Source organism: Garra rufa, chromosome 5 (genome assembly GCF_049309525.1).
Source record: "Garra rufa chromosome 5, GarRuf1.0, whole genome shotgun sequence".
Lineage (NCBI taxonomy): Eukaryota > Metazoa > Chordata > Actinopteri > Cypriniformes > Cyprinidae > Garra > Garra rufa.
Window position 1 is genome coordinate 29,323,295 of NC_133365.1, and position 13,810 is coordinate 29,337,104.

General features: G+C 35.3%; 1 protein-coding gene across 3 annotated transcripts in view; it reads right to left on the minus strand.

Annotated features, from left to right (window-relative positions):
* The window catches only part of stard8 (StAR related lipid transfer domain containing 8), an 81,401-nt gene that overhangs the window by 14,273 nt on the left and 53,318 nt on the right, over positions 1-13,810 (minus strand). For all 3 annotated transcript variants that reach the window (XM_073839674.1, XM_073839673.1, XM_073839675.1), the window contains 2 exons: positions 10,882-10,963; positions 246-309 (listed from right to left, as the gene is read on the minus strand). In XM_073839674.1, the coding sequence (XP_073695775.1) occupies positions 246-309; positions 10,882-10,963 (146 nt within the window). The remainder of the gene's footprint in view (positions 1-245; positions 310-10,881; positions 10,964-13,810) is intronic.

Below are 13,810 nucleotides of genomic sequence, written 5' to 3' on the forward strand. Positions count from 1 at the left end.
CCATTTAAAAGTATTTTTGAAGGAAAGTAGCTAACTAAGAGACTAAGAGTAAGACAATTCACTCTACTGAAAATAGCAAAACACAAGAGGACAGATGAGATTTAAAAGGATTGTTTAAAGTTAAGTGTAAAAGCTACCATTGAGTGGAAGTCAAAACTAATGAAAACAGACAAGGAAAGAGCAGTTGTCAGCAGCCTATCAGATCACATAATTGAATTAGAAGTGGATGGCATGTGCTTGTTTACCTGTTTACACTGGAAATGAACCTCTAAGCTCATCGCAGCACATTTGTTCAGGGTTGTTAGCCTCCTAAACACACACACATAGACACAAGGAAGAGCATATCTGAGTGCTGTAGAATTTAAATTCATAGTGTTTAAAATCCTAGTTGGTAAATGAAAAGTGGTAGGTTAGAGGTTTTAAACATGAAAATAACCCACATGTACACAAATACAAAACTTCACAAATCATATTCAGTACCCACACTCAAACACAGGAGAAAAGTCAGATTTTTGTGCAACACGTGACCCTGGACTACAAAACCAAAAATACATTGTATGGGTTAAAATTATACATATTTCTTTTATGCCAAAAATCATTAGGATATTAAGAAAAAAAACAAGTTCCATTAAGACATTTTGTAAATTTTCCACCATAAATATATAAAAACTTAAAAATAGTCATATCTCGACCAAATATTGTCCTATTCTAACAAACATACATCAATGGAAAGCTTATTTATTCAGCTTTTAGATAATGTATAAATCTCAATTACAAAAAAATTACCCTTATGACTGGTTTTGTGATCCAGGGTCACATATGCCAAGTGAACATATGAGCATGGTCACAACATGGTCCCTTTAATGGCGAAAATTATTCACTTCTATCACTTTATTTATACATAGTATTTAAAAAAAATATTTAGATATATTTAGCAATATTTCATTCCGCAACCTTTACACTAGTATTGTATTAGCTGTACAGTACATCATACATTTAAAATGACTGAAAATACAGTATGCAAACTTAAAATTATTTGACATCTATATATAGATTACAGACATGTATGATATTATCTATATTATGGAGCTGTGTTTTCACCAGGGTCAAAAATTTACTTTTTCATTAAGGGGCAATATTTGCCCCCTGGAATTGATTTACACTTAAATTGTTTTATAATTAAAATTTACCCAATTAATCAATATTTTAAACTACAGGGAGTGCAGAATTATTAGGCAAGTTGATATTCTTGTCATATTTTTTTCCCAAGCACATTTGAATAATTCCAAACCACATCAATCAATGTGTCAGGTTCTCAGAGACTTTGCTTGGGCAAAAAATCCTAAAAAATGACCCTCAATTAATAAGAATAACATTCTGAAGTATTGTCAAATACATAGAGATGGTTTTTTTCTAGGCTTTATAGACAGATGAGTTGAGAGTGACTCTTGAAGGACCAGCACCACATCCTCTTGTAGCACTCTTTCAAAAATATATTTTCCAGAATCTGGCAGTAAGTTTTAAGAGTTTATTTTGGTCCCTCTCTGCAAGACAGACATTTCAGGATAGGAGATGGACTAAAACTGAAGTCCCAAAACTTACTGCCAGATTCTGGAGGATAAACCTGAAAGAGTGCTACAAGAGGATGTGGTGCTGGTCCTTCAAGAGTCACTCTCAACTCATCTGTCTATAAAACCCAGAAAAAAACGTACTCGGTTACTAACGTAACCTCTGTTCTCTCTAGAGATTTTTTGCCCAAGCAAAGTCTCTGAGAACCTGACACATTGCACTTCTGGAGACTCAAGGTAGGTTGCAGTTCTGGAAAACGGTGGCGCTGGAGACTAAATGGCTCCTGATGGTTTCATATCTGATTCTTAACATTAATTCTTACTTTTTTTGCAATTAACATGCATCTTTTCTCCTCCACCTGTTTTTTTCTGACAATGCAGATGCAACAAGCGTTTTTCTGTCTGGTGGTCATGCCTTAACTTTGCAAATTGCAGTATTGCATTAGTATTGCATCCTTCTCATGGGCATTTAATAGTTTTTGACTTTTCAGTCTGAGGTAAATCTCTTTTTTGGCTCATTTTATCTGTAAAAGAAAATGTGCCTAATAATTCTGCACACCTGAAAATAAGGAGTTTTTCACTTCCAGCCTTCATGGACAATTATATATCAATTATAAATAATTAAATACAAAATGAATAGTAGTTATTAAGATTGATGTGGTTTGGAATTATTCAAATGTGCTTGGGAAAAAAATATGACAAGAATATCAACTTGCCTAATAATTCTGCACTCCCTGTAGTGTCAATAACAATAGACTATTTCAAATTGTATCTAATGATACATGTTAAAAAAAAAAAAAAAACAGGAGCTCATAGGGCTGCAATAATATGACAAAATCTTTATTGTAGATTATTGCTCTTTGCATTGTAAATATGATTATTATTATTGATATTGAAAACAATACAAACACTTTTTTGTTTCATGTCAAGTCAAGTCACCTTTATTTATATAGCGCTTTTAACAATACAGATTGTGTCAAAAGCAACTGCACAGTATTTAAACAGCACCATAGTGTGTAAGTAACGCATTAATATTATTGTAAATAATTTTCAGGTAAAGGCAGTTCATCAATGAATTCAGTGATATCATCATCAGTTCAGTTCAAATAGTATACGATATCGCTGGAAAGTGTACCCAACTAAGCAAGCGAGAGGCGACAGCGGCAAGGAACCAAAACTCCACAGGTGACAGAAATGGAGAAAAAAACCTTGGGAGAAACCAGGCTCAGTCGGGGGACCAGTTCTCCTCTGGCCAGACGAAACCAGCAGTTTGTACCAATGTCCAATGTCTGTGTTTTGGGAACATTACATTCTGCCTTAAAGGAACACTCCACTTTTTTTGGAAATAGGCTCATTCTCCAACTCCCCCTGATTTAGGCCCAATCCCAATTCTATTTTCTACCCCTTCTACCCCTGAAGGTAATATACATATAATGAAACATTGTAATCAAAATCCTTATTAAAGGCAAAAATTACTTATATTTACGAGTCTGCTTGCTCGAGTGAGCAGCCATGTTGGAAATTTCTCTTAGCCCTTTGTTTGAAGTGAGGTCCTGAAAAATCTTCGTTTGGAGGGCTATCTGGCCCTGCCCCTTACCCCTACCCCTCCAACCAAAAGAGAAATGAGACACCCCTACCCCTTCACGTGAACGCGCCAAACGGAGGGGTAGGGCTAAGTGTAGGGGTAAGGGGTAGAATTGGGATTGAGCCTTAATAAGTTGAGTTTCACCGTTTTGAAATCCATTCAGCCGTTCTCCTGTTCTGGCGATATCACTTTTAGCATAGCTTAGCATAGATCATTGAATCCTATTAGACCAGTAGCATCGCGTTCAAAAATGACCAACGAGTTTCCATATTTGTTGTATTTAAAACTTGACTCTTCTGTAGTTATATCGTGTACTAAGACCGGTGGAAATGCAAAACTGCGAGTTTCTAGGCTGATAAGATTAGGAACTACACTTCCATTCTGGCGTAATAGAAGGAAGTTTGCTGCCGTAATAAGGCTGAAGCAGGAGCAGTAATACCACGCAGCTTAATGCTAAACTAGCTGGGAACTCATTTCTGATAATACTCCACCTGCTTCGGCCATATTACGGCAGGAAACTTCCTTGACTATTACGCCGGAATGGAAGTGTAGTTCCTAATCTTATGGAACGGTAAAAATCAACTTATTAACTCGGGGGGAGTTGGAGAATGAGCCCATTTCCAAAAAAAGTGGAGTGTTCCTTTAACAGACAAACAAGTCGGATCATGACGTTAGTCTAGTCTAGCGAAAGTTATGCAAAAACTCCCATTATAATCACTGAAACTACTAAATTAATCTTTTAATTACGTCATATCTGCACTGTGTTGTTTATGATGAGGGAATTTGTGAGCGTGTGCACTCCACACAGCTCCAGCGTTTTCAGCGCTGACTAATCTAAGCGTCTGTGATTCGCCAATGCATTCAGTTCAACAAAAATGCATTTGATTGGGTATAAGGCTCAACGCTGCCCAAAACAGAACGTAAAAGCAATCTGATGCAGTGTGAGCAAATCTGAATTCTGAGTATTGGCACTTTACATTAATTTTCACATTTCATTTTAATCGCAACATCTGTAATACGTTGTTTAATTGTGCAGGGGTATTTTTTGCCCCTTTGTCTAGAATTTATGGTATATTTAATATATATAATTTATGCTATATATGGTATTTTTATATTTTTGGTCATTTTAGTGGCATTTTTGCCACAAGCCCTCCTTTATGTCAAGCCACATTAGCATGACACTTAAAGGATTAGTTCACTATCAGAATAAAAATTTCCTTATATTCACTTACCCCAATGTTATCCAAGATGTTTATGTCTGTCTTTATTCAGTCAAAAAGAAGTTTTTTGAGGAAACATTCTATTGTTTTTCTCCATATAGTGGATTTCAATTGGAGCCAATGGGTTAAAGGTTCAACCTTCCCAGCCGAATCGGTAATTTTCTAAAAAATAAATACAAATGCTTGTCCTGCACCAGCTCTATGATGTGAATTCGTAAAAGCAGTGCTAGTGCAAGACGAGCATCTGTGGTTAAAAAGCATATACATTTTTAATTTTTTATAGAAAATGACCGATTGCTTCACTAGATAAGACTCTTATTTCTTGGCTGGGATCGTGTAGAACCCTTTCAATTTGGAACTTCAACCCCTTGATCCTCATTAAAGTCCACTATATGGAGAAAAATCCTGGAATGTTTTCCTCAAAAACTTTAATTTCTTTTCTGGTGTAGAAAGAGAGACATGAACATCTTGGATGACATGGGGATGAGTAAATTATCAGGACATTTTTATTCTGGAGGTGAACTTATCCTTTAAAGCATCACTCAGCAACTCGCATATCATCTAAAACTCAGTCCTTTACATTTGTAAGTCATTCATACGTTTGGAAATTTTAAAATGCTAGTTCCTTAATTGAAGGACACATTAACGTCAGGTGTAAATGGGGCCAGTGTGTCCTTGAGCAAGACATTTAACCTCCCTTTAATAAGTGTGCTATTAGTCACATTGAATTAAACTGTCAGCTCAATAACACAATAATTTAAGTACAAATGATATGTTCCTGTGTTTATGACAAAACCACAGAGTAAAACGGTTATGCAAATATGGACATATTAACCCACAAAGTTCAACAAATTCAGTGAGTGTGTTTGTGTGTGTTTTTCTTGGTGTTGACCTAGCCCTGATGATGCTCCCAACTGAATTGCATTAATGTCACACTTGACAGAGTGATGAATCTATCAGCCCATGTACAGGGTTTCTGCAGGATTTTCAAATCTTATTTAATGCCTTTTAATGCCCTTTTTAATGCCATTTTTAATGCCATACGCAACCAATAACTAACACGGCTGTGTTATTTTTTTCCTGCGGTCTTACAATGAGGCAACAAAGAACATACACATTACTCTGCTGAACATAATTAGAAATGTATCAGGAGACAACTTAAAATGTCAGCGTTTATTTGCAGATTTCAAAATTTCAAATATCAAGTCTTAACAGAAAAAAAATTCAGAAACTTCGAACTCTTAGAGGCTAAAACTGTCCGCTCTTAAAAAATCTGTGTCACACAATTTTGGACCGGCCAGAAGCAATTAGCAAACTGGTTCCGTGTTTATCATATTTCGCGACAGTGAATCAAAGTTATTAATTATACAGGCTATATTCAAGATAGACTGTTAATGCTTGTTTCTTCAACACTATCTAAAGTTTTAATGCCTGTATAAAACAATTTAATGCTTTTTAATGCCATTTAAGGCCTTAATTTTCGCAAAATCAATTTGATGACTTTTAATGCTTTTTAATGCCCCCCGGAAACCCGATGTATCTTCTCTAAAACGGTTTGAACTTGACTTTGCTGCTCCTTCCATCTGTGCCCGATCAGCTCTGACATGACAGTAGTTTTGTTACAGACAGAGAGGCATTCATCACCACGTCATTATCTGATTATCAATCCGTTTAGTGGTGATGTGAGTGACCCTGAAGCACGACAGTAAACGATGCGTTCATAAGCATTTGGCCCTCTCGGTTAATTAGTGCACTCAATGTGCGCTGTGCAATCTCATTCCGCCTCTTATGTGTACATGTAAGAAGATGAATGATTTTCATGTACGTGAAAGTCCCCTTATGATTTAGCTGCCAGACGAAGATAAATATAGTCCACACCAGCAAGTATGAACATCTATAAAAATAAATGACCATCCATTTTGACTGATGGAGTCGATTTGCACCAATGTTCACAGTAGTATAGTCACACCATAGCGTTTGGCACGAGTGGCCACAGGATTTCTGTTGGACATATTGCTTTTTCTGCATGACAGACCAAAACTAATCCTAGAAAACACAAACACACAAGAGGGGAGTTTGTTCGGTGGCATTTGAGATACAAATACTAAAACAGTCTTGTGCACATCAACATAGTAAACTAATTACTTTTGGTGAATAATCAGTAGGAAGACAATAAGGATGCAGAGCGTTAACAATAGGCTAGCAAGATGCTCGCAAACACACAAACACTCACAAAGACTTTTAGCTCTGTGCATCATTAGTTATTTTGCTGGTGTGCTTGTCTGCCTTTTATGAAAGAATTAGCTATTTTCTTGTCTTGCTTGTCTTCTTTTTCGAAACGATTAGAAAATTCAGATTATTAAGAATAGGGACCAAACCAAAACTCAACAATAGGAAATAAATAAAACATTTGAGGTTGTCTCTTAGTTTTCTTCAGGTAGCTCAAGCATAATTCATGGTGCTAGCAACACCAAGGTCATGAGCTCGATTTCTGGAGAAAGTATGTAACTGATAAAATGCACAATTTAAATGCAATCTAAATGCATCTGCCAAATGTAAAAATATAAATGTCATCTGCAGAGTTCAAAAACATCAAAATGTGGTCCTTCCTGTCTTAAAGGGTTTCTCACGACTGTTTTAAGAGATACAAGAGAAGGAACAAAAACTTCTTGGGAGCAAAGAACCATAATAAATATATACGGCTCTCTATCAGATTTTTTTAATCTTTACAAAAAAATTAAGTAAATAAAATATATTGGGTCAGTGCCGATAGCCTTGTGGGCAGCGCGTCGACATACAGCGCAGTTGCGCTCCGGGCGTCCCGTGTTCGAATCCCGACTCGAGGACCTTTCCCAAAAATAAATCTTTAAAAAAAAATATATATATATAGGTTATTTTTGTGTTTTAGTAGTTGTTTTAAGCCCTGGTTAATTGATAACGCTGATCCAAACCAAATCTTTTAAAGGGATAGCTCACACAAAAAATGAAAATTCCGTCATCAATTACTCCTCGACCTCATATCATTCCAAACCCGTAATATCTTTGTTCCTCTTTGGAACACAAATTTAGATATTTTTGATCAAATCTGAGAGCTTTCAACAATTTCTTCTCTTCCGTGTTAGTCTTTGATGTGTGTTCAAAAAGTTATTTTTGTTTTAATTTGTTTTTTGTTTCATAACGGTTAAACCACTGATGTCACATGGACTATTTTAATGATGTCCTTGCTACCTTTCTGGGTCTTGAACATGGTAGTTGCGTTGCCGTCTACACAGGGTCAGAAAGCTTTCGGATTTTATCAAAAATATCTTAATTTGTTTTCCGAAGACTAACGAAAGTCTTCCAGGTTTGGAACGACATGAGAGTGAGTCATTAATGACAGAATTTTCTTTTTTAGGTGAACTATGCCTTTAATCAACACAATCACAATGTAACACTAACCATTAGGCTACAGCTCCAATGTAAAAATGTTTTCTACATTTACAGCCACTTCCACAGTATAGATATTTAGTCAAGGAAGATGTTTTGCAAAAATACACTTGAAGTACCGGATGAATAAAGCTCATAGCGGTTTCCAGTAGACAACTGACTGACAGCATGAAATTTCACCTCTGCATTTTTGATGAGGTATAGTTGGCAGTCTAGTTGATCTTAAAGCTATTTGCTACACATTCTGACATTCACTCAAGCAGCGAGACAGACTCCACATGGAGCAAATTCATCGAGAGACAGTCTAGGATTTTTCAGTGCACTAGTAACCTGCTGTGGCTGAAAGACGAGCAGATGAGCTCATCATTTCACTAATACAAGAGGGTCATCGGCCAGAATACATTCAGAGAAAAACAAGTGATTTTGCAAAAGGAGATTGATTTTTATATTGCTGTTGCAAGAGCAAGAGCAAGAGCAAGCATCTTAACCAGGAAAAAAAAAAAACTTTGTTTCAACAAAATAATACAAAATAAAAATGTGGATAAAAGACTGTACACTACCAGTCAAAAGTTTTTGAACAGTAAGATTGTTAATGTTTTTTTAGTAAGTTTTTTTTTTTGCTCACCAAGCCTGCAGTTATTTGATCCAAAATACAGCAAAAGCAGTAATATTGTGAATTATTTTTACTATTTAATATAACTACTTTCCATTTGAATATATTTTGAAATGTAATTTACTCCTGTGCATCATTACTCCAGTCATCAGTGTCACATGATCCTTCAGAAATCATTCTAATATGCTGATTTGCTGTTCAATAAATATTTTATTTACAATATAATTATTATTAGCAATATTTAAAACAGTCGAGTACATTTGTTTCAGGATTCTTTAATAAATAGAAAGAAATATATTTTTATTTAGCAAGGATGCTTTAAATTGATGATAAAGACATTAAAAATTGTTAATAAATGCTGTTCTTTCTATTCATCTCTTTCCTTTTTTTAATTAAAGAAACCATAAAAAAAATCTCAGCTGTTTTCAACATCATTATAATAATAATAATAATAATAACAATAATAAATCAACACCAAATTAGAATATTAGAATGATTTCTGAAGGATAATGCAACTGGAGTAATGGTGCTAAAAATTCTGCTTTAAAATCACAGGAATACATTCCATTTTAAAATATATTCAAATTGAAAACAGTTATTTTAAATAGTAAAAATATTTTACATTGCTGTACTTTGGATCAAATAAATGCAGGCTTGGTGAGCAGAAGAGAAAAAAAAATTAAAAATCTGATTCTGGTAGTGTATGTCCACACAAAACAAACATATACAATATCAAAATCAAGAATCTTAGTTTCTTTCACTTCATAAAACAGACGAGGGCACAGTGTTAAGAGGTGTCTTATTCAATATATGTGTATTAAAATTGGTTTATGTACTATTTAATCAATACATATTAATTTTAGGCTGAGTTTTACAAGATTTTTCTGATATTAGTTTTTTGATCCAGTGACTTAGTAACCCAGACAGGTACAAACAAAAGTTATTAAATCAAATGATACAGCATAAAAATAATTTATGAATAATGCAGGCCTTTTTTTAACAAGCCCAAAATAACTCCGCTTTTGAAAGCTTTACTACTTACAGCTGCTCAATCAAAAACATGGTTATAAAAGTGCATATTTGATCTCCATCTCCATCTACAATACATAAATACATAAAGTAAACATAGTCATAACTCATCAACGATAGGTCATAAACAACTACTAGTCATAAATGCACACTATTAACTGGTTGTGAACTGCTCTGAAACCGAAAGACTATAGATCGTGCAACAGCGGCACGTTTACGCTTTAAAATATGCAGCACTCATATGTATTTAATTAAACCATGCCTTTTGATGTTTAATAATCACGTTAGGCTATATCGTGATTCCCCTTTTTCCGACCCCAAATTTAAGACCTCTTAAAATTATAATTAAGACTTTTTTTTACACCATTTAAGACTTTTTACGAGCAAACTGAATCGAAGACATTTTAAGACGAGAACCCTATATCGTAATGGGTATGGTACTTATAAATCGTATACTGTAAAAAGTAGCTTTAGATAAAAGCCTCTGCCAAATATAACACAACAGATGTTTTGGCAGCTCTCATTTGATGGTCTTCTCATATTATGTTATTATGATATTAAAAAGACATAACACGATCATGAAATTAATTAGAATTATGCAAGTTGAATTATTCAGTCTATTAAATGTTTCTTTCATCAGGCGCCTGAGGTTGTTTATGAGTAAGATATCAGTTTAGTATTGACACTAGCCTTGAATCCAACATTTTGGAAACAATCCAGCCCTTGGAGACACACAAATGTAGTAAATATAAATAACTATGGACATGCATATCATTTAGAGTTCTAGCTTTTTACATTCAGCTGTGTGTGTGTTTGGGTTCTCTTAATTTATCGAGCCACCCTGATGTTTTTTTTATCAGTAGCTAGCAGCCAAGCATACAGTGTGTTACAAGCCACTGTGGGACAAATGGTATATTCAGTCTGCATCTCTCTCTTCTTCTATCGCCTTAGGACCAATGACACCAGTTGCACCCTGGGAAATATAATTTCCCTCTCTCTGTTTATTCCTTATCTTTCAGAAAAGGCCATTCACTCTGACGTGACTTCTGCAGGTGTGACCGGTCACTTAATCACTTATTCCATATTGAAGGGTGAAAAGAAAACGAATAAAGTTAAGAACAAAAAAGGAAAAATACAGAACAATGAAGCATAGCAAGGCCTATTGACACATATGGCCTGTCGCCATGGTGATTAGAGATGGATATTGAAAGACTATAGAAAATGACGAATGCCCCCTCATGACATGTGACTCACATTATTAAACCATGTCATAAACACGTTACTTTATGAATGTTTATCTTGTGTTATTCCTCTATGAATGCCATGGTGCAGTCAGGTGCGAGGAAAGTGCAACTCAGGCCAGAAGGGATTATTGTGTAGGATGGAATATTTTTAAAGGGCTGTAATTAATATTTAAGTGAATATGCAATGGTTTCTTACCTGCATAATGCCTTGAGAGAGTCCTGATCCAGAAACTCGTGGTCTCTCCTCACAGCAGAGATCTCAATGGGGAACAGAGAGGCTGAAGGCACACAGAGACGCACCAATTAATTCATTCAGCTGTATAATAGGGCTAATTAAAGCCTACTGAGACCAAATGTAACATTTAATCCAGTGGTCAGTAAAAGGGAGAAAGAGAAAGAGAGGAAGTAGGATTAATCACACAAACATCACAGGACACTGTCAATTTTATCCCTCATATGAAGATGCGGACAAAATGTGTTTGCATACATAAATCTTGAGATTTGAATTGTCTCTGCAAGACACTCTGGTATCGAGCAATGATGCATGTTACTGCAATACGTAAGCAGTTCTGGGAGCCAATCAAATCCAAACCATTAAAAATAGAATCAAGAAAATTTATGGAAAACAGAATTTGGTAAAAAAACAAAAAAAAACTTGGAATAAATTGCTGTTAAATTGCGTAAGTTTCAAGATTTCAATTCACTAGACATGATTTTGATTCATATTTTTAAATTTAACCATTTAAACAGAGTCTTTTAATAATGGAATCCAGAAAAATTCATACCGGAAAAAATGGAATTTGGAAAAAACATAAAATGGATTTCGGGAAAAAATTTAACTGATTTAATAGGGCCCTACATTATTATACACATACCAATATTTGCACGCATTTTCTGTGTTATTCTTCTTTTTTATGTTATAATGTTTATTTTGTTGTCTAGGCTTGCTGTAAAGTGTACTTGAGTGTTATAGAAGGCACTCATAAAATGCTTTATTATTATTATTATTATTAACACCAGTGTGAATGGTAACTAAAAATGGTTTGAGTCCAGTAAAAAGTCAAAAAGTCAAAAAAAAAAAAGTCAATGCATACACATTGAGTTAAGTAAAAATTAAGTAAAAATCATGTTCTATGAAGACTTTTTCTAAATTTCCTACCATAAATATATCAAAACTTAATTTTTGATCAAATATCGTCCTATCCTAACAAACATATCAATGGAAAGCTTTTTTTTTTTTGTAGAGGACAATAGAGAGGAGACAGGAAAGTGGACAGCGGGTGTGGTGGGATGAGATTGAGACATAAAGGTCAGATTTGAACATGTCCCTGTTAGCACAATAGATAATGTGTTTTGAGCACATGTACAACACAACAAAAATACACTGCTGTTCTCTAAAGCTTAGATATTCAGCAGGAGTCCATGATTGTTTGGGGGTTTATAGGGGTGTTATTTCTGGGGCTTTCTTCAGTTTTTGTCTGATCACAAATTTTGTGAGAAAGAAAAACATGAAAATGTGTAAAAAGTATACAAATGTATTATAAAATAGCTAAAAACCAGCCTAATTTTGAATTGTTTTTAAGTAACCTCAAAATATGACTTGATCTTTACACCAGTAATGATTCTTTTAATGTTACTCAAATGTGAGCATTACACTCTGTCCATTCATCCAGTAAAAGGTGTGAAAAAACAGAACCTTGGGTGAAAGCTCAAGAACCTTGTTCTAAAATACAGAAATGCATACACTGTGATGGCAATAATGTCTTACAGCACTTTTTTGATAGAATAGAGAGACCGAATGTGAGTGTGAGTGTGTGTGTACCTGTGTATTGTTTGTTTGCTTTTGTGTGTGTGTGTGTGTGTGTGTGTGTGTGTGTGTGTTTGAGTGCGTCAACATTGCTGAGGTGTCTCGTTTCCAGCTTTTGTTTCAACCTCCTTCCCCTCTGAGTTGCAGGTCCAACTAATGACAGTAGTGCAGGAAGATTGCCAAAAAAGCATTCAGCTCACACCACAAGAACAAAAGAAAAAACAAAGCTGCCAAACAAAGTCACATTCAAGTCAAACTAGGCATTTCTACAGTATGCAATACAGTATGACATATACAGTGTCAGTGTGAACTTTAAAAGCTGCCATTTCTTTTGCTTTTCACAGAACGAGAAGTTCTTCGTGTCTATTCCTTTCAAAATGTCTTGGTTGTGAGTGTCCTTACCACAGGAGTTCAAGGAACACAAACAAGTTCTTACTCACACACTGCCAAACACTTCTTAAATTTCATAATCTACTTGAAGAAAATATACAATCAATGCTGTTGCTCAGATTCAGAAGGTGAATTACAGACATGAATGCACAAATAACAAATGGAGCATCCAGACCACTCTACCCCATTTTATGCAAGCATACATGTAGATACAGAATATAAAATAATCCTTTTCCTGGGGAGGCCCAACCGATCTGTTCGTTGATGCTGCGGTTTAGCCTCAAAACACAATGCGACAACAATTGGCCTCATTCACTTTTCCAATAAATCAGTGTTTATTGCCATAAGCTCACTTTTCAAAGGTAATATCACATATGGGCCTGTTTTAAACAGCTGCAAAGAGACATCCCTGCTGTTTTAAAACACAGCACCAACTATTGGGTTTTTAATGGAGCGTCAAGGGATGATGCAGAGATAAAAGTGGGAAACCGCTGACTGTTACGTCGAAACTGAACATCAATACACAACTGAGATCACAGAATGCCTCATGAATGACCTATAACGATTCATAGCGGTTATTCTGTGATCAGTTGCTGGATCAAAGTCTTTTTTTTTTTTTAAACATCACATCCAAGTTATTTTTATGCAAATGTCAAGAGGATGAATAAGTCCAAGATTGCTTTGATATACAGTTTTTTTTTTAAATCCAACGCAGGACCTATGACGTGAACAGCGGGAACATCCCGGCAACCGGCGTATCATTAATTCAGCACATCCCTGTTTCTGTCACAGCCAACGCGGGTCAAGGAACTGCCAGCTTAGTCTGTGACATGCAGCAGGAAAATACACAAGTCTGTCAGAGGAAGCCAAGCAGATGACAGGTGTTTGTCAGGATGCTTAAATGAGACAAACGAACGGAACTGCTGCT